This window comes from Lethenteron reissneri, chromosome 25 (assembly GCF_015708825.2).
Source record: "Lethenteron reissneri isolate LAM-NWPU_2019-01 chromosome 25, ASM1570882v1, whole genome shotgun sequence".
Taxonomy (NCBI): Eukaryota; Metazoa; Chordata; class Hyperoartia; order Petromyzontiformes; family Petromyzontidae; genus Lethenteron; species Lethenteron reissneri.
In genome coordinates this window covers 13498388-13519862 of record NC_083803.1, presented here as the reverse complement: position 1 = coordinate 13519862, position 21475 = coordinate 13498388, and the positions used below count along the sequence as shown (strand labels likewise).

Here is a 21475-nt window from a genome sequence, read left to right as displayed (position 1 = left end):
CAAAAAGTCAGACCCCCCCCTCATATATGACGTCACAAAGCTCTGCTCCCCCCCCCCCCCCCAAAAAAAAACATGCTTCAAATCGCTTTACACTATTGTCATTGTAGTGCGTATTTAATGTGGCGCTGCACTCTGATGTTGTAGGAGAAAACATAAAAAAAAGTCTATTTAATTAAGTAGAACGTGTTGCCTATATGTATTTAAAGTTGCGCATTTTGATGTGACGTCACATTTCTCACACCCCCCCCCTCGTCACACATCGTCACAAATGTCTGACCCCCCCCCCCCCAGGCGCGTGACGTCATTTATGGACGGCCCCTAACCTCTCTCCGTGCGAGAGGTTACTAATGCAACACTAGTTGCATAACCCTCGCTGAGAGCAGCGTTGGTACGCAATAGTATCACCTTGTGTTGTTATTTCATGATTGCCCTACACATGCGGTGGCTGTATGCGGCCACGCTGCCCCCCTTATATACACGGTGTATTTGCCCGCGGCGTGCAGAGTACACACGCGTTAGACGGTCACGCGCAATCAAAGTCAACAGCGGGCCACAGTGAATGAAGCAGCCTCCTCCTCCTCCTCGCAGCGCGCCCACAGCCACCGTGTGGGCTCTCGCGGGACGCGTGCGTGGTGCCCCGGCAAAGTGCCTGTCCGACGTTTCGCGCCACGTGCTCGGGAGCTTCTTTGGGAATTGGCCGTTTGCAATCAAAGTCCCCCAACCCCACCATGCCCCGCTCTGACTGGGAGACTATAATCCTCGATTGCAGGCCATCTACCAAGTTACCATATGCGGCCGTCCATAAATTACGTCATGCACCTGGGGGGGGGGGGGGGTCAGACAGGGGTTTGAGAAATGTGACGTCACATCAAAATGCGCAAATTTAAATAAATATAGACAACACGTTCTACTTGATTAAATATACTTTTTAATAAATGTTTTCTCCTAAAACAGGGTGCAGCGCCACATTAAATACGCACTACAATGACAATAGTTTAAAGCGATTTGAAGCATGTTTTATTTTATTTGGGGGGGGGGGGGCAGAGCTTTGTGACGTCATATTTGAGGGGAGTTCTGACCTTTTGTGACGCCGTGTGACTAGGGGGGGGGGGGGAAAATCGTCTAAAATCGCGTGACGTCATTTATGGACGGCCCTTATGCCCACAGGGACAACTGCCACTGGGAGGTGCCCCTTTGTGTGTATGTTGAACTTATTTCGCACCGTACGTAGCCAACCGTGCTAACTGGAGGTGCGGGGGAAGGACAACAAACTAAACACAAAAACGGTTCTCAACAAATGAGTTATTTATCGAGTTTTCAATCAATATAGTGTGTGGGTGTATATCGATATACACAGGGTGCGCACCGCGCCAACCTGGGTTCGACCAGCACTGACTCGCGTGGCGAAGTTTGGTCAAATCCATCGCGACGTGAGGAGGCCTTCGTCCAGCAGTGGATTGACGAAGGGTTCATGATAATTACCTCTCCTCGAGAAGACACAGTCATGGACAGAGGAAGCCCTTGAGAGGAGGCACGAATGGTGACAGGGGTGGCGATAATGCGAAAGGGATAGAGATCATCCAGGCTGTGAGGTCACCAGAGTAGTGACCTCCCTGTGAGTAAAAGTGAAGACGGCGTGTCAAGAGAAAGCCTCAGTTGCTGGAGCAGATCGAGATTAGATGGGAGAGGTTGACAGGGGGGGGGGGGTTGAGGAAGGATCTTAAAGACGGTGAGTGCGGTCGTTATATCGATCTGGAATTGGATTTGGAGCCAGCAGAGGGAGTGGAGTGTTGGGCTGATGTGGTCACGCTTGTGGAGAGCAGCATTTAGAGGCCGCTCTCCGATCCTTCATTAACACTGCTAATTTCTCACATTATCATCACTAGCCCCGCCCACTTCTTTATGACCCTTGGGCTCCACCCATTTCAAACCTTTTAAAACAGTCGGCCTCAGCAGCAGACCATGCTTTATCACTTGATGACGGACGCTTGTGTTGCGCCCGAAACGTCGTGATTTGTTTAATTTTTTTACCTACGTGACTTTACCGAAAAAAACAAAGAGTGTACATCTTGGAGTCCTCTAAAAATTACTAATTTTATCTACCCTAGAGTGATCATGTTGATGATGATTATGGTGATGATGCTCCAGAATTCCCAGCTGTACAGCAAACAATCACATATCCTCTGTTCAGTCGGTTGATAAGACACTCGTGACCATCGTCAAAGCAAAGGTCACGATACACCAGGGCAGCTGTAGGGCAGGAGTTGCTGGCAATCTTCACCAGGAAAAGTTGCCGCGTCGTTTCCTTCTCGCTCGTCTAAACGAAACTCCCATCACTCTGTGACATTGCCGTGCACGCCGCCATTTTCGGCAAATGATTGCCCAAACATTGTCGCTGATGCATCGTGGCCTTGCACTCTAGGATGTAGCCCTGGGTCCCAGAGACCCGGCACGATGTTTTTGATATATATGTCACAGCCTCTTGCATGACCTTACACGTGACATTTGTGCACGTGAATTCACAAAGGGATGAATAGGTCATCTTTTGTGAGAACATGAAAATCTTTAATTGTAAACATGTCTATTAGATCCGACCGCCAGAACAGTGCAGAGAAGTTCAGGGTCACATCCAACGCTTAAGGAATGGACCGACTGCACATTCACCGCATTTGAGATGTGTGTGTATGTATGTTGAACTTCTACGTAGCCAACCGTGCTAATGGGAGGTGTGGGGGAAGGACAACAAACTAAATTACAAGAAGCAGTTCTAAACAAACGAGTTTTCAATCGAGATGATTTAAAAGGGCATAGTTCCAGTGGCTTCCTAATATACGAAGAGCATTCCAGACGGCCGCAAAAAGCGCATTTGAAAGCGCGCACAATGCGGCGACCATCTTGGTTCGATGGCCTAGCCAAAAAAATGCTATTTCACGCTCGTGTGAGCCACGGTCAGCTACCCTTGGCCCTCCGTGGGGCATCGCGCCTGCAACCGTCTCCGCTGTTGCTGCCGCTTTGTCGTCAGGGCGCATTCCCCGCTAGAAGCTGGCTCCCTGTTGCCGAATCTGCGGCCAGAAGAAAACAGTGACGATGGCAACTGCCTTAGGGCAACCGGCGCGGCCAACGCGGTCGGCTCTCGGTGCGGCGGCGGCGTCTCTGTACGCAAACGAGCAGCTCGGCGCAGCTCCGATTAGCAGGGTTGGCTACGCACGGTGCGAAAGAAGTCCAACGTGTATTCGTAATAGAGGTTTTTTTTTAGCGAGATCTCAGAAATATAAATGTGTCTTTAAACCCGCCACCACCCGACACAGCCAATTAGTAAAGGTTTGTCAAGTAAACAACACGTGCCAATTTTTGTTACTAGTTCCGCACACCGGTCTGTTGGAGAGTAAACGCAACACGCAATCTCACCAAAAAGAACCTCTTATGGATAATATTGGTTGCGGAAGCCTACGTGATAAACATGCATTCATACGGCGCGTGCGGAAATTTCCGAGTGACGGGTTCCCGAGCGATGAATCAATTCTTGGTTTTAGCCGCTCGCCAAACGACACTGTTTTTATTTTCCCCGACTTCCACCTGGCACGCGAAACAGTTGGAAACTCCGTATAAGTCGAGAGACGCACCCTGGATGAGAACGCATGCTGACACGACCGCAGATGCTTCACATTGCCTTGTCGGCTGGTGGGCTTTAGTGCCGTTGGCGAGCACTTATTAAGGCCAGAACACTTCACAATGCGGTTGTGGTCGTAGCAGTGTCTGGCTGCCTCGGTCTCCCCATTGCCCATGTTTAGGATGCGTCGATTTTGGGAAGGCGGAGTGCAGATTTTAATGCCAACTGCCACTTGTTGATAATGAATGATACCACTCGCCACGGGTGTTATCCTTGGCCGAGAATTGGGTTTATGGTGCAGCGCACATATTCCCTATTGACCTGTATAGAACATTGGTGGCCAGGTTTCTTCCTTCGCAGAATCCTGGCCTACCGGTGGGATGAGTTTGTGTGTAACCATGGGCTACTGCAGGAAAGTAAGATGAGGCTTGCTTCCCACGAGCCACGGGAACGCCGACCCGCGGATAGAGGGAGGAGGAGGCCGAGGGGCCGGCCACAGACCTCGTGGCTGCATCAGATCGACCGCTACTGTCGAGACTCGGTGATGGGAAGGGAGCTCGCTTGTGGCCAGTAGAGACCCTTAGCTCGCTTTGGGGACTTTGCAGAAGGAACCTTGGGAGTTGCTGCCGGATGGTTGAAGTTGCTACTGTACTCATTGGTTCTTTTGGTAAAGTCACGTATGTAGAAATAAAATTTAAATAGATCACGACATTTCGAACGCAACACAAGCGCTCGTCCTCAAGTGGAAATGGCGTAAACCACACAGCGAGGGGACGCACAGAGGGACATCACACACAGAGCACACAGAGAACGGCAAACTGCACGGAGGCAAATACAGCAAAAAGATGGGAGACACTTGATTCCGCTTGAAACTGGTGTTGCAAGTGCCGTCAGCGAGCACCTGAGGCAGAGAGCAAAGCGCAACTGGCGGTGGTTGATGGGGACAAACTTAATCCACGCCCGACCGCTTTTATCTCACACAAGCACCGATGTTGACACATTGTTTATTTTAGTCCCAGTTGGCATCGGGCGAGGTCACGTGCTCGTGATCAATCGATATGCGAGACACCGAGGTTCGACACCCTTGTCATGCACGCGAGCTTACTCACTCTCTCGGCGTGTTATTGACGCTCGGCCATTCCCATGTCATACTCACACGTGCACGCGCACACACGCACGATGACGCATGCTGTGCAAGCGTGGAGCATGCCTGGTCTTGACCGAGCTGGGAGGCTAAGCAGGGTTGGGCCTGGATAGTGTTTGAATGGGCGACCATCGTGCACAGCTGCCGTGGGGCCAACGTGGTGGGCAGCTGAGGGCGGAGCTGCAAAATAAAATATTGGACTCTCTTTTAGACGCGGCGTGGCCACCCTATATCAGACCAGGAGCCAAAAAAATACCCATGAGTTCTGCAAGGAGCCAAGTGTGTATACATATTGACAGTTTTCGGCGCAGCACGGGAGATATTCATTATTATTTGCTACTGTGATTCTACGTTGTTATCCTTCGCCCGATTAGCACGGTTGGCTACGTACGGTGCGAGAGATGTTTAACATACATAAGAAGCCAAGCCGCTGGCACATGGAGTGAAACGTCAGACTTCACGCCAAACGGCCCACGGTGCAACGTAGAAGTTCAACGGAGAGTAAACACCAAGATATTTCCATCTCAAGATATATATTTTTCCCGGGTGAAACATTTTAACAAGTTAATAAACAGAACTCAATAAATATCCGCCAACGACCCGCTCGGTGTAGGGCAGCCCTCTCATGGAGCAGTAGCAGCAGATCATTATCAAAGGGCTGTGTGTCCACGAACGTGCCTGGACAGATCTGGAATTACCCAATGCTTGGGGGCTCTTTCTTCGAGTGACGATGCCTGGACACAGGAGGGAGAGAGAGGTTTGTGGTCACTTCTCTCCCCCCCCGCCGCACCCCCAAATGAATCCAAACCAAATTGCCGGCCCAGGTTCGGTGACTCAGCCGATGTCGTGAGCGCTGTCGCCTCTCTTCGCACGAATGGAAGCAAAGACAAAGTTCCCCCCGATAGAACCCGAATAGACCGTTGTGGCAAGCGCTGTCAGCGTTTACCTGTGAATCACGGCACGGCACACGAGGGGAGGTATGTGGCAGGCACCTTTGTCTCCCCGGTCCTAATATTTACACACCGCACCAGGTACTCATTTAAGGCTGAGTCGACTGAAGGGAGGTCCATGGCCGGTTCGTGAGCGGCCCTGGACTTACTCTTTGGTTCTTTCGGTAAAGTCACGTATAAATATAAAATAATAAATTAAATAATAGCATATGCTATTTTTTTTTTATTATTTTATCTTTCTACGTGACAAAGAGTAATTCCTGCAGTCACGAAAGCTCCAAATTTAAGATCGGCCCTGGACTGTTTTTGGTCGTGAGCGGGAATCAAATTCAGGTCGCCGGGTTTGTAGCACAGTGTGCTAACCACTGCACCGCACTTCGCCACGTATAAAAGTATTTGCGTTGATACACACACCTACAATAAAGCCCCCATGCGTGCTCACACACGTGCAAAGATTCCACGCACTCACGAAGATTTCTCGTTAAGTCATCGTGTGCTGGGGAAAGTACAATTAAAGTTAGGGAGTGGTTACCACACAAAGACAAAGATCCCCCGTATAGCCTTAACCTACTTTTGGGGCAAGTGCTGTTCGCGAGCACATATGAAGGCCGGCACAGCACACGAGGAGGTGGGTGGTCAGCACCACGCTCGGCAACCTTTGTCACCCCGAGTGGCGATGTGTACATACCACAGCAGGTAGTAATTTGAGGCTGAGTCGACCTAGGGGAGGCCAGCGACCACTACATATAATGGTCACTGGTGCTGGCCATGAGCAGGAATCGAACCCGGTTCGTAGCGTGACGCGCTAACCGCGACACTATCGCTGCACGCGCACGCACGCGCACACGCACGCGCACACACGCACACACACGTGCGCTTGTCGACTTTGTTCAACAATTTATTTTCGGAATGTCGCGGGGGAACAATGTTCTTCATAGGGCGTTGTTTCTGCTTCTTCTTACATCACACAGGGACTGTACGCATCAACAACGTACGAACAAATATAATTGGCGTCATTGCAGAGCCTAACTAGACCTGGCTCGGGATTCTGGCGGTGTTTTGAGCCTCCGAATTCGGTTTGCCAGTAGCCGCCAGCTGCACGGCACTCTTCGCGTTTATCCCGTGGGAGATGGCAATCCCAAGGCGGAGTTTCCCTCGTGGTGTTTTTGGGTTTTTTTTATGACAACTTCAGTTTTAACTTTCGTCGTGCCACGGGACGGTGGCATTTCCGTTCAGCTGACAGAACATCCACCCTGTGCCGGCGAGCGGTCCTTGGAAGATGATGTGAAAATAACCGCTTCTCAAGTCGTCAGCTCGCCGAAACTTTGCCGTAGCCTCGCGAAGAGCGCTCACTTACGTGTCGTTGGAAACAACAGGAGCAAAAAAATCACTTCTTGGAGCTGGGGATTGAGGCAAAATAAGTTGAAACCCCGTATTTAATGCCGTCATTTGTTTGCGCAGTCATTGGCGACTGGGCCAATATCGTCATAAACTCGCTGCACTGGAGAACCCGGTTTAATCGCGGTTTGGTGGTTGCACATCCTGGATTCGAACCCAGGCTCTGGGCGGTGCAGGCTCGGTGTCTCTGCCCCCGCCTTGGGTGGCGCCCTCCGGGTGATTTGTTTACGCGAGCGCGGGAGATATTGCGCTGTTGCTTCAAGGGGATTATTCTCGATGGAACAAAAAAACCCCAGCACGCTCTTGCTGTTCTCTGCAATAAGCAGCGCTGCGTTGGGCCCTGCCAGGAGCTGACCAAGACAAAAAAAACGGCACTTTTTAAATAGTAATTTATTTGCCCTCCTCTCCACTTGGAGCGAGTGAAGTTATTTCATTTATAAATGGTCTTCCACGCTGACTGCAGTTCTCTGCTCATGATCAATATATCCCTGCTCAGTGTTTCTGCGCTTAGCTCGATTGTGCTCATTGCTCACGTGTACAGATTGGACTTCACTGGCACGGGTGTGGGCCACTGTGGGAGTCCGCATGCCCCCAACGTGTGCCAGAGTGGCGAGATGTTAACTACCTCGCCTGGTATACAGGACGTCGTGGTTAATTTGGAGCTTTCGAGCATTCTCAGGATGAACGTAATCAACCAGGTAGGGTGTTGACTGTTATGTTATCCGACTCTCTGTTGTATTACATAACATTTCTAAGCATACTAGATTTGTGTTTCTATTTCATTTATACCTGATGATGATTGCTTGTGTTGCAATCGAAACGTCGTATGCTAGTATTTAATTTATTATTTTCTCTTTATACGTGACTTTACCGAAAGAACCAAAGAGTAGGACGTCGTGGGTTCGATCCCGACCCTGACGCCTGCTGTATATTTAAAGTTTGCATGTATCTCTCTCTCCCCGTGGCCACGTGGATTTTTCCACCGGGTCCTACGGTTTTTCCCTCCACATTTAGAATCAACATGCATTTGGGGTATTTGGCTGCTATACATTTCTACGTGATAATCCACTTCGTTGAGATATCATTTGTGGCCTGCTCGCTTCTGAAAAAGAGCTGCATAGCCTCAGTAGGCCTTACAGTCGTCTCAATACCAAGACAGCAGTAGCCATGCAGTAGTGAATCGAATTATAATAATTGCAGTAGAACTCTCATCTGTGACGCAGTGGGGGGTTCACACTTCGCGGATCCTATCTGTAGTCTACCCAGTAAAACAACTGCGAGTACGATGCCCCCTACTTCCTCAGTGTGCCTGAGCCTCTTGTCTCACAGGCTGCCAACTTATGTCACACGCGGGACACCGATCTAGGCCCGGCACGAGCCTCACAAGCGTGAGCGCCCAGTGCGGCCAACGCTGCGCAGCCACCCTCGCCTCCCAAGCGCCGATGTTCACACTTTCGTCGAGTGCTCATTTGAATTCAACTTGGGGGGGTGGGGGGAAGGCCCGGGACCAGTTCAGCCGTCGCTCGCCACGACACTTGAAACCCCAGTTTGATCGCGGATGGCTGAAGTTGGGATTCGAACGTTGGCTCTTGGCAGTTGCTGGCTTTGTGCCTCTGATCCCCTGAACCACCCCCGGCCACCTCCGCCCAACACCCTTAACGCGTAGCTCTCCGTGGAGCTTTCAGGTTGCGCCGCGGGCCTTTTGGCGTGAAATCCGACGTTTTGCTTCGTGTGCCAGCGGCTTGGCTTCTTTGTATGTATGTTAAACTTCTTTCGCACCGTACGTAGCCAACCGTGCTAGTCTGGAAGTGTGGAGGAAGGACAATAAACTGAACACAAAAAGCAGTTGTTAAAAATTTAGTTTTAAAAAACTTTCTTTGAAAGTGCATAGCTTCAGTGGCTTACGAATATCGGAAGGAAAGAGCGTTCCAGACGGGCTGCAGAAGCGCACCTGAAAGTGCGCGGTGCTGTGACTGTCTTCGGGAGCTGAATTCGGCACAACCACTGAAACCTCCGCGGTCGTACTTTTTGTGAACGCTCGCATCAGCTGGGCGCCGTTTCCTCTCTGGCTAAAAGCCCCCCGCTGGGTCCGTGCCACGCCGCGCCGCTCGTGCCCGCCCCCCCATCCCCCACCATCCCCCCCCCCCATACGCTCGTTGCCCTTGCCCGTCGGTCGGGATGAACGATACGTCCCTCGTGCGCCACCGCCCCCACCGCGTCCCACGGCAGCTCCGCTCGGCTGATTCACCGGGGTGGGGGTGAGGGGACGACGACGACGACGACGAGACGCGCGAGCGCACTTTTAATTCGGCTAATTGAGCCGCGGGCATCGGCGTCCTATCCCGGGGGACAAAGTCTACCTGCAAGGTTGGCGATTCTCGCAGCCAGCGGGCGTTCTCGCATGCGCGCCGTTTCCAGAGAGTGGTCGCGCTGCGACAAAGATCCCGTCGACGCACTCCGGGCGCGCGGCACACCAGCGGTTAGCGCTCTGTGTTGGCACAGCGGTTGGGGCGCGTCAGCTCCTCGCAAAGTCGAATTGCGGCAGTAGTCGGCGTCGTTGTCAGCATCGTCCGAAGCCATCATCCGCTGCTGGATGATGGCTTCCCCGCACCGTGTTTGGTTAAGTTGCTTTCGCTGAAGACTGAACTTGAAGATTTGTGTTTGCCGTGTTTATAAACGTGCGTGCTGGTATATGCGCAATGGTACTCCATTTCAGTCTGCAATACAAAGAGTTTACAGTTCTTTGCCAGTACATTGCTGAATAAAAGGCCTCTTTACGTACGCATGTATGTTGAACTATTTTCGCCCCGTACGTAGCCAACCGTGATGATCAGAGGTGCAGGTTGGGCGAGGGCCAGAACCAGTTCTGATGTAACTGGCCGCTGGTGACAACCGTGGCCAGGAATTGGACTCAAGTCGCTGGCTACGCAGCGTCGTGCGCTAACCAGTGCACAACAACAACAACAACACTAATGTCCATTATTTACCTGGGAAAGCCTCGTCGATGGTGAAGAGTCTTTTCCAGGACGATCCTGCCATGGGATGATTGGCCAGTTCCATGAATGAGTGTTTGTATGTATGTATATATGGGGAGCGATAGTGTAGCGGTTATCACACTTGCGCTACAAACCCGGTGAATCCAGTTCGATTCCCGCTCACGGCCAACACCAGTAACGATTGTCTGAACCGGTCATGGGCCACTACCAGGTCGAATTAGCCTCAAATGACGACGACGATGGCGATGATGATGGTGATGATGATGACAACGATAATGACGACTACCCATTACCCCTTCCGCTATCCCCGCCCTCCCCCCCTTCCCGCACACCCCCCCCCCCCCATTCCATCCCAGCACTGCGAGCGTGGCCGCCCTCACGGATGGCGTAGCGACCGCCGCGATGCACATCACCGCCGCGGTTCTGACGAGCGGCGCGACCTGGCTCAGCGTGGCGGCGGCGGCGGCGGCGTCGGGGCCGTGGGTCCGGGCCCCGCAAGTCCTCGAGGCGGGAGGGGAGCTGGCACAGGAGTCTCCTCTCGTGCCGTTCGTGCCGGCACCGTCGCACCCCAACAAGTCCCAGGAGTGCTTCGGCACGCTGGGTCGCAGCTCGGTGCTGCAGGGGACCCCGTTCGGCGGAGTCGTCGCCGTCCTGGGCATCAACTTCCTGCTGTGGATGGTGCTCGCCGCCCCCCAATGCGCACGCACGCACGCGCACGCACGCACGCACGCACACGCGAGCCGCCTAGCCACGCTGACGTGGGGCATAAGGGGCTAGCGCACTGCGCCTCGGAAGTCGCCGGTTCGATTCGATCTCCTTCCACCTTCGGTTAAAATATAGGGAGCTTTTCTTGAACAGCCACCCACCCCCGCTCCCTACCCGGCAGTATAGTCTGGCACACGTGTGCGCGTGATCCACCAACCCTTACCGCCGAGTCGCTGGAACAGGCACAACTGAGTCCTTTAGCCTTGGTGACCTCTCACCTGGTTCAAATTTAAGTTAATTGACGGTTACGTAACGCGTCGCACCTGGGCCAAGTCCGTTTAAGTTGCTGTCATTACAGACTACACTTACAACTCTGTGGTTGCCATGGTCATAAATGTGCATGCTAGGATGTGTACTCGTACACTCTTATACTCTGTATTATTCAAAGTTCACTGCCCATTGCCACTGTGCTGCTGGGTTAAGGCATTCTTCCTCCACCGTGTCAGTCATGGGGGTTGTTAAAACCTCACCACGCTGGTCCACGCGGGTTGGTGAAGGGGGAATCTCAGTTACCGTTCAGACACCGCTCGCCACTTCCTCTTTGTACGGCTGATGTAGACGCAGAGCAACAACGGCGATCTCACGTGAAGGTGGTCAAGCCCAGGTACCCGCATCAGGAGTAGCGGAGGAGTGGATCGTCGCTGTGTTGTCTCCCTTCGTATTTGTGGATCGGGCATTGCGTTATCATATGATGTCTGGCCTGTTCTGGATGACCGCAGTCGCACGCTGGAGAGTTGTTAATTTTAAATGTTTGCATCCGATATCCGCATCTGCCATTGTTGTGCGGATGCGGTTTAGGGTGGACCATGAGCTTCGTGGAAGATCAAAACCTGGGAGCTTTGGCGTTTGTTTGTGAGTTCTTTTGAGCTCCAAACAGCTCTCTCAACTTCATTGGGGGTTGAACTGACCAATGAGAGTTCCTCAATACATGGAGGTGTTTGAGCTCGATGATTGCATCAGGAGTGGTGCGTCGCTGTGAGGATTGGCCCCCTCCTTCGTATATATGAATCGGGTATTGAGTCGCTATTTGATCCACTGATGTTTTTCGCGCAGCGTGCCGACCACTTTGCCAACCGTGCTTACAATTTGTAGACGGTTTAAGTCTCATGCCCATCGCTTTGCTCCGTGATCAGCAGGAGGCGTTGAGTGATGAAATGATGCAACAATTCACAATTAAGCTACAACAAAATTCCGCAATTAATTGGAAGTTTGGTTAGGTCCTGCGGAAACGAGGGGTGGTGGCCTGCCACCATGACAAAAACGACGCTGCTGGTTTAGCGCTGGGGGGCAGTCGGCTTGTTGGGGCGGGGGGGGGGCGGCTTTGGGGAAAGCGTTGAAGACAGCGGAGGGGCCCGAGCGGAGAGATTTCACCGAGTCGGTGCAATTACCGTCGGCAACGCTCGCCTAATCTCGGCAACGCTCGCTTAATCTCGCTAAAAGGCTGCTGTAGAAAAATGCGCGGACGCGCGAAACTATTGGCAGGCAAAGCAAAGTGACGGCCTTATTAACGTTTGGAAATTAGCACCGTGCCTGCCCCCCCCCCTCGTCACCCCCCCCCCCCTCCACCAACACGAGCTCCCGCGAGTCGATCGATCACGCCGACGTGAGCGCCCCGTGAGCCCTGCCGCTTTCACGAATTAAAAAAAAAACGCGACAATAAATTGACTCCACTCCCTCAGCAGGTGCATCGTGCTGCCGATGCATATATCAACAAGAGTCACGAGCCCTGACACGCAGAGATTTGTGAAACGTACAAATCTACTGCGCTGCAAGGTTTCCAGGAGATGGCAGCGTACGCCAAGCGGATTCCTATGCCCATCTGTGCGGAGATTTTGCGTGCAAAAAAACCTCCGCGGTAGAATCTCTTGTCTGCTTGCTGAAGACGACGCGTATGGAATAGCCCTGTCTGACGGTTCCGTCTTTCCTTCGCTCTCTCCCTCCCCGTGCTGCAGCTCCTCCTGCTCTTGTTCTCCGTGCTGCGCAAGAAGGCGTGGGACTACGGGCGCCTGGCGCTTCTCAACGACAACGATCGGTGGGGGGGCGGCACTCCGTCACGCGCCATCGACCGTCTGATTTACCGAACACGAGTCCACGTGGTGTACTAACACCGCACTACGGCTGATCAGCCAGATACAGCCCACGACTTAATTTCACATGGCCTGTGACCATGTGAGGGCCTGCTGCTTCGCGAGAGACTGCCTAATTTTATATTTTTAAAGTTTATTTTGTATCCTCACATTGAGCTTTTGTGGGATGTGTGGATCGTCGGACGGTTGTTTTTGTTGCCCTTAATAATGAAATCACTGCCCACTTATTTTGTTTTATATTCATTTTGTCTTTCATTTAGACCCTTGGTGCATGGCCGCTGGAAGAACTACGAGTATGTTTTCCATTTTTATTTTGACTTTCATTTTTTCAATTACATTTTTGCCCGGCGACACGCGCACAAGCTGCTCATCTCGCCCGTGCGCGCGTGCACGTGTGTGCACGTGTACCGCCATCGACACGCGTGTGCGGCGTGTCGTGTGAGCTGACGGCTGCGCTCGTAACATGCACACGTGCTTGTGCGTCTGCGTGAGTGAGTGTATGGCGAGTGCATAGCCCTACAAGTTCGATTAACGCCCATGGCAAACATTAGTGGTGAGTAATATCCGAACGGGTCATGGGCCTCACCACAGCTCGACTTCGCCTTAAATGCGTATCTGGCACGGTGTGTAAATGTCAGTAGTGGGGAGACAAAGGCGGCCAGGCGCGGTTCTGGTCACACCACCCCACGGTGTGCCGTACCAGCGGTAGCAGTGGGGGGAGGGTTGCGGAGGTGGCGGGTGTCGTCGTCCTCGTGTGTTCACGTGTCTGTGTGTGTGTGTCCGTGCGCGTGCGTGCAGTTTCCACGGGGGTCTCTACGAGGAGAGGGGTGCTCGTGAGCGCCTGGACTCCCAGTACAGCATCACGGACTACGAGAGCAAGGACAAGGTGCGGTGCGGTGACGACGCTCGCGCGCCCTGGGCCCGACTTAAACCATGAATCAATAAGCAATCGAAGCCGTCTGGAAATGGAAAACAGGAGCTCTCCGACGTGTCATCGGAGTCAGAATCAAGAATATTTGTTTAGGCTGGGGGAATCCTATGAGCCGTAAAGCTCTTTTTCACAGACGCCCAGTAGGGTTGCACGAGGTCGCGCCGCGCGTTGACCGCGCGATGTCTGTGTGGTTCGCTCCGCGTGTTGGGTGGGGGGCTTCTCATGGAAAAATCCAGTTCCTGAAGTCGCTCCCAGCACGTGCAGCGAAACGTCGGACTTGGCGCCGAACAGCGCGCGGTGCGAGCTGACATCGCACCAGGCAGCCAGGCAGGCAGGCAGCAGCACAGCTGCCACAAAGCTGTGCCGCAGTGTGGAAAAAAAAGCATTTTCGTTTTTTGTTCTTTTCCGTACTGAATTATCGGGGTAATGATTTACCCTCATTGCAAAGCAATTCACTTTCGCGATTCAAGGTTTTTTCGTTCAATTCAAGACTCAGACTTTGGCCCAGTGATCAGCGCATCACACTATCGTGAACCCGGTGAGCCGAATTCTCTTCCTCAACCGGAGCTAACATCAGTGGCTGTGAATATCTTTGACCTCTTAAATGTCATTGGCTTCACTTTCGTGACTGAAATCATCGCGCTCGTTATAAATCGTCGCCCCCTCATCGTCATCATTATCAGCATCATTATCCTCACTATTGATTGTATCATCATCCGAATCATTCTTGTCCCCATCATCATTCTCATCATCATCATCGTCGTCGTCGTCCGTCCGTCTCTGAGTGGTAATCACCCCTCCCCCCGTCGTGACTCCACGTGGAGTTCCGTTCGCTCCGAGTCTCTGGAGCCTAACGCGTCGCTTTGTCTCTTCCCCCCACCACAGGGTCTGTGCTCCTGGCTCACGGCCATTTTCCGCATCAAGTGAGTTCACCCCCCCCCCACCTCCCACCACCTCTGTACCGCCCTGCGAATCGCAACAGACGGATGTCTGGGCTGGGAACTCGGTGTGTGGGTGATGCCGTGTAGCGTTAGCGTTCTGCGCTGCGACGCCGGCGACCCGAGTTCGATTCCCGCTCATGGCCATCGCCGGTGACGATTATCTGAACCGATTCTGGGCCTCCCCTAGGTCGACTCAACCTCAAATAACTACCTGGTGCGGTGTGTAAACATCCCCACTGGGGAGACAAAGGTGGCCGGGCGCGGTGTTGGCCACCCACCCCCTTGTGCGCCATGCCGGCCTTCATAGGTGCTCGCTAACAGCACTTGCCCCAACAGTCAAAGCTATACGGGTCTTTGTGCTCGGGTGTGGGTGATGGATGTTGGGCCCTGAGTGTTTGGCGATGAGTGCCGGGCTGTTGGAGGACATTGCCGAGCCGTGGTTGTTAACAATAATAATAATACTTTCAACGGGGGGCACGGTATCCGCTCGCTCTCCCGAAGAGTCGGAGGGTGCTAGGGAAGACGTTACCCACGGCCGAGTCGCCACGATGAGTGGAGGAGCGGTGGCTGGGAGATGGCGGTGGTGAATTGATCAGAGATGTTGCAGGGGGGGTCCCCCCTCCCTTCCCCCCCACCCTTGCACATCCTCGGCATGATACCACACCAAGAGGCAAGGGGCAGGCATGAGATGGCCGAGGGCATGTAATTTACAGCTCTTTCTAAATCCACTGCTGGATGAAGGCCTTCACTCGCGAGGCTGGTTTTTCACCCTGCTAAATGCATTCATCAGGACAAATATGAAGTGCGTGCACGTTTATGCCCTGCTTGGGAGTAGTTTACGTTCTTTGGAAAGATGTGCACATCTTTATTCATTCCACACATTTGAACAAAGCAATTATTTTGAGTAAACGCCGCTCGTTCGAACAACTAGGCGACTGGGCAACCTGTTCAACGAGACCCGATGCGCGCTCTGTCTCTGCCCCGTCCCTTCCACCTCGTCGCTCCCTCCGTCCCCTCGTCTCCCGCTCGACCCAGGGATGACGAGGTGAAGTACAAGTGCGGCGCGGACGCGGTGCACTACCTGTCGTTCCAGCGGCACATCATCGCGCTGCTCGTCGTCGCCAGCATCTTCTCCCTCGCCATCATCCTGCCCGTCAACTTCTCCGGGAACCTGCTGGGTACGAGCGACGATGTGTGACGTGTGACGAAGCCGTGTGACGATGTGTGACGACGTGTGGCGACGAGCGATGCCGAGCTACGCTGAGCCAACCGGGAATCTCTCTCTCCAGCTTGCCGCTGCTGTGCCCGTTGTTTTAAAATCGTGAACAATGGTTTCAGTGTGCGAGGTCACGGTCACAGTCACTGCTCGGGTTCATGTTGTTGTTGTTGTTCCTGTTTGTCCAGGCGTTCTCACCAATATCTGTCCTCACGGTGTCACGTAGCTGTTGTTACTGTTGTCTAAAGTGAAGGTACGGCGATAGCGGTTGCCTATCGGTGTACGTGCACAAAATGCAAAGCCTGCATTGTTGAATTATTGTATTGGTCAATGTCATCATTATCAACGTCATCGTTATCATCGTCGTCATCGTGATTGCCACCGTTGTCATGGGTATCACGAATGTCGTCACGTCCCAATTAACGCGCACTCTCTGTTTATCACATTTCACAGGGAATTCCCCGACAAACTTTGGCAGAACGACCATCGCTAATCTGGAGGCTGGGTAGGTACGAGGGTGCTTAATTGAGGGTGGCTGGCTGGGTGAGTGGGTGGTTGAGGGCCTGGGTGGAGAACTACGTGACTGGGTGAATGGTTGGGTGGCTGGGTGGATGGATGGGTGAGGAGGTGAGGTGGAAGGTTGGCCGGGTAAGTGGATGGATGGGTCGATGGATGGCTGGTTGGATGGGTGGCTGGGTGGATAGATGGTTGGATGATCGGATGCGTGAGTGTTATAAGCGAGTGGGAGACGAGGAAGTGCAAACACTGCCCGCTTTGTTCTCCGTGCCAGGGACGTGCCCCCCCCCCCCCTTTGTGCCCCCCCCCTCCCCTGCTCTGCCACGCACACACGGAATGCGTTAGGCCCGGATTAGCTGTGCCTCGGCAAGCGGAATGCTTCGGAAAATAACTTAAAGTTTAAAACCCGTAAACTCGAGCCTCTGCGAGCGCTCTTCTTGGCACTTGTCACCGGGAGGCTCTTTTACGAGACGCCGATTGTAAAACAATAAGCCACTGCAGGCGGGAGCGGAGCCGCGGTGCTTAGCGCACTTCGCCAAGAACCTGGCGACCTGAGTTCGACTGCTGGCCGCGGCTATCATCAGTGGCGAGTGACATCTGAACCGGTTATTTACGTGCCCAACAAAGAGTGTGCCACGCCTCAATCAAACAACAACAACAATCCATTCTCATTCATTGAATTCAATTAAATAATTTTTAAAGCCGAATAAGTACGACGATACATTTTCCATGCGGTCATAAGAATCGGTTTTTACCCTTTCTGCCAATAGAATGGGAGGTGAAGATGTTCAAACACCAAACACCTTGCTCCAAGGAGTCAAGTCTGTATTCGTACTCGAGGCAAAAACGTGCGAACAAAAAGTGGCTTCCTAATAATGTGGCACCAACTTTGGGGGAGCCCTGCGTGTCCCTGATCCCCCCCACTGATGGTAAATGTCCCCATCACGTGCACGCGCGCGCGTGTGTGTGTGCGCGTGCTCGCTAACAGCACTTGCCCCTACAGTCTGTTAGGGCTATACAGGAGATCTTTGTCTTTGTTGTGCAGGGACCGGCTGTTGTGGCTGCACATCACGTTCGCCATCGTGTACCTGCTGATGACTGTGGGGCTCATGCGCAGGCACACGGCCTCGCTGCAGTACGCCGAGGAGGAGCTGGTACGTGGGGGGGGGGGGGGAGATGGGGGGGGGAGATGGGGGGGGGAGATGGGGGGGGGGAGATGGGGGGGGGGAGATGGGGGGGGGGAGATGGGGGGGGGGAGATGGGGGGGGGGGAGATGGGGGGGGGGAGATGGGGGGGGGAGATGGGGGGGGGGAGATGGGGGGGGGGAGATGGGGGGGGGAGATGGGGGGGGAGATGGGGGGGGAGATGGGGGGGGAGATGGGGGAGGGGAGATGGGGGAGGGGAGATGGGGGAGGGGAGATGGGGGAGGGGAGATGGGGGAGGGAGATGGGGGAGGGGAGATGGGGAGGGAGATGGGGGATGGGAGATGGGGGAGGGGAGATGGGGGAGGGGAGATGGGGGAGGGGAGATGGGGGGGGGGGGGAGATGGGGGGGGGGGGGAGATGGGGGGGGGGGAGATGGGGGGGGGAGATGGGGGGGGGGAGATATGGGGGGATGGGGATGGGGGGGAGGATGGGGGGGCGATGGCGAGGGGGAATGGCGAGGGGGGACTTACCCTGACCGGAGTCCTCACAGAAGCTAGCTGGGTAACTGGCTACACGGGATTTATTTTTGGGTAACAAATGCACGTCGAATTGAATTGAGATTGCAGAAGCAGTTCAGAAGACGTATAATAGAGAGCGACAGCGAAGAAGGTGGGAGCAACGAATACAGAAGAGTAACACGGTTAATTTAAAGTTGCTCTAACACTTCACTTTGTGCTCCTATGAATGCAATTCTTTCGGCAGAATATTATGTAAACCTTAGAGGATATTAAAAGCGGATTACTTTTAGTGCTCCGAGTACAGGAGGATCGTGAGAAGAGTATGAAAGTGAGAGCCATCTCTTATTTTCTGGATTCTGTAACCGTAATAATAACATCAACGTGGCACATTAGGAATCAACGACATCAACAACAACGCCACGTGAGGGCTGTTACCCACCGATTCCGTTGATCTCAGCTGGTCCCTGCGCTCTTCCTCCTGCCGCCACAGGTCACGAGGACCATCTTCATCCTCAACATCCGCAAGGACGTCACGGACGAGGGCAAGATCATCGAGCACTTCCAGTGAGTGGTGGCCAGGTGGTGCCACCCCGGGGGGCTTTTAGGTGGTCAGCACACTGAGCTACGATCAAAGCGGTCTTGCACGTGCGTTGAAATTCTCTCGCACCGTACGTAGACAAACCGTGCTAATCGTCCGTGGATAGATAAATAGTGAAAATTGGTTTCTGAACATGCCATGGACGGCCCATAAGTTGACTCCTAGTGTTGTGTGTAAACAGCAAAACATTATCACCGAAAAGACAACGGTGGCCGGGCACGGTGCTGGCAATACCACGCCGACTTTAATGGGTGCTCGCTAACAGCACTTGCTCCTAAAGGCTATGCGGGGGATCTTTGTGTTTGTGTGTCTGTGTATTCATGTGTGTCTGCATGTCTATATTTATTTATGTGTGCGTGTGCGGTATCGTAGCGGTTAGCGCGCTGCGCTACGAACATGGCGACCTGGGTTCGATTCCCGCTCACGGCAAACACCAGTAACGATTATCTGAACCGGTCCTGGGCCTCCCCTAGGTCGACTCAGCCTCAAATAAGTACCTGGTGCAATGTTTAAACATCGCCACTGGGGAAACAAAGGCTGCCGGGCGTGGTGCTGGCCACTCACCCCCTGGTGTGCCGTGCCGGCCTTTATAGGTGCTCGCTAACAGCACTTGCCCCTACAGTCTGTTAAGGCTATACGGGGGATCTTTGTCTTTGCTTTTGCCTACATGCGTGTGCGTGTCCCGTGTGTGTCTGTGTATTCATGTGTATGGGCGTGTCTGTGTATTAATATGTGTCTGTGTAGTTAGTGTGTGTGATTCTTATGATAGTCTCTGTGTGTGTGTGTCTGTGTATTAATATGTGTGTGTGCGTACCTGTGTGATTGTGTGTGCGCGTGCGTGTGTGTCTGTATATTAATGTGTGTGTGTGCGTGTGTAACCATGCATGCACAGGGAGGCGTACCCCTCGTGCAAGGTGAACCAGGTGCAGTTCTGCTACAACCTCTCCAAGCTGGTGCGACTCGACCGCGAGCGGTGAGAGCCTCCCTGGGGGACCCGCCCAGCACCGAGAGCACCACCACCACCACCACCCGCTCCAGACTAACTCTGCCATGCTATCCGGAGCAGCAGTTGCACATCGGGAGGAGGGGTGGGGGGAGTTGCGGGGGGGGGGGGGAGTCGCCCCCCCCACCACCCCCCCTCACCCCCCAACCTTGAGACTCCAAATTAAAGTAGTTTTTTTATTGATGTTTACCAGAGGCAATTAATGAAATAGTTGCTCTTGTTTCGGGACCGGCCCCCAAAAGATCCGCCTGTGATCCTAAGAATGCATCGGCATGAAAAGGCCTTAATCCAGCAGTGGATAAACAGTGACAGCAGGCGATAATGAAGAATAATAATTTCAATTTTCCGAGCCCCGAGACTTACTTTCAGGGGTGGCCTCCATTGGAATGTTTGGCCAATCACACGATCAAGTGTTTGGCTCGGTGGGCGTTTGTCCGCGGACCGCTTGTGAGTGCGCGTCTGGGGAGATGCGTCGCGATGCTCCCCACCATCGAGGCGGCACAGTTTCGCTTCCGAGCCGTGCGAGTTGCCAAGTCTCATTCGTCGCTCTGCCTGGGGCCCCCAAGTTCCCTGGGGTCGTCTTCGAAGCCAAGAAAAGGTCACCGCGATCGCACGCGAGCGGCCGCCCTGACGTTCTCTCCCCACGTGCTTCGACTCTGTGCCGCTTCTCTCGCCACGTGACAATCTCCGATAGCCGCCTCCTCCTCGAGGTTAACTCGGCCTAAAACGTGTTCCCGCTTCGGAGGCTTTGCGGTCGACAACGTCACCGGCGTTCAGTACAAACAATCTCAGAATTTCGGGGGAAAAAAGGGGACATAGACATGAGCGTTATATTTATTAAACAACCGACAAAAAACAGGACTCTTTAATATCCCAGGACGACTTAGAGACTTTCCCTGGACAGGTGCCTCAAAACGAGAGAAATCCTGGCAAAGCCGTGACAGGTGGCAACCGGAGGCAGCGGCAGTGTCGCTCGCCTCACCGTGCCCGTGCGCGGGGCCTTACTAGGCGCTTGCTAACAGCGCTCTGACCCCCGTCTCGTCTGCCTGCGGCGCAGGAAGAAGGTGGCGAAGGCTCTGAAGTACTACGACGTGCGACCCGAGGGAGAGACCATCGACCCGCGGCCGTGCGGGCACCTGTGCTGCTGCAAATGCTGCGGGAACCACCAGGTGAGCGGTGGGAGGAGGGTGCGCCGTGGTGGAGAGATGTCAACTGTCTCGCCTGGTATACAGGAGGTCATGGGTTCGACCCTGACGCCTGTATAGTTGGGGTCCCCCCCCCCCCGCATTTAGAAACGGGCATTGAGAGCATTTGGCCGCTGTAAATTTCCACACGATAAGCCACTTCGTTGAGCTATCGTCCTGGTTGATAATAAAACAATCATCATTCACAGCTCGTGAATTATGATGTTACGTTACGTCCGTGTGCGCGCAGGAGGTGGACGCGGTGGAGCACTACAAGGGGCTGAAGAACTCGCTGAGCGCCGAGTGTGAGAAGGAGCGCAGCAAGGTGCGCTCACAGCCGCTCGGCATGGCCTTCGTCACGTTCCAGGACGACCGCACGACGTCCGAGTGAGTGCCACGCCGCACCACCACCGCCACAACACCGGCGCAGCCATGACACCGACATGGCCACGATGCTGCCACCGGCACAACGC

General features: G+C 53.7%; 1 protein-coding gene across 1 annotated transcript in view; it reads left to right on the top strand.

Annotated features, from left to right (window-relative positions):
- LOC133347269 (CSC1-like protein 2) overlaps positions 1 to 21475 on the top strand; it is a 49091-nt gene that overhangs the window by 8625 nt on the left and 18991 nt on the right. The window contains 12 exon segments of the mRNA XM_061559396.1: positions 10455 to 10776; positions 12816 to 12895; positions 13211 to 13243; positions 13749 to 13836; positions 14767 to 14804; positions 15858 to 16000; positions 16492 to 16543; positions 17600 to 17708; positions 18708 to 18781; positions 19708 to 19788; positions 20876 to 20987; positions 21253 to 21389. Coding sequence (XP_061415380.1) covers positions 10501 to 10776; positions 12816 to 12895; positions 13211 to 13243; positions 13749 to 13836; positions 14767 to 14804; positions 15858 to 16000; positions 16492 to 16543; positions 17600 to 17708; positions 18708 to 18781; positions 19708 to 19788; positions 20876 to 20987; positions 21253 to 21389 — 1223 coding nt within the window. The 5' untranslated portion in view covers positions 10455 to 10500.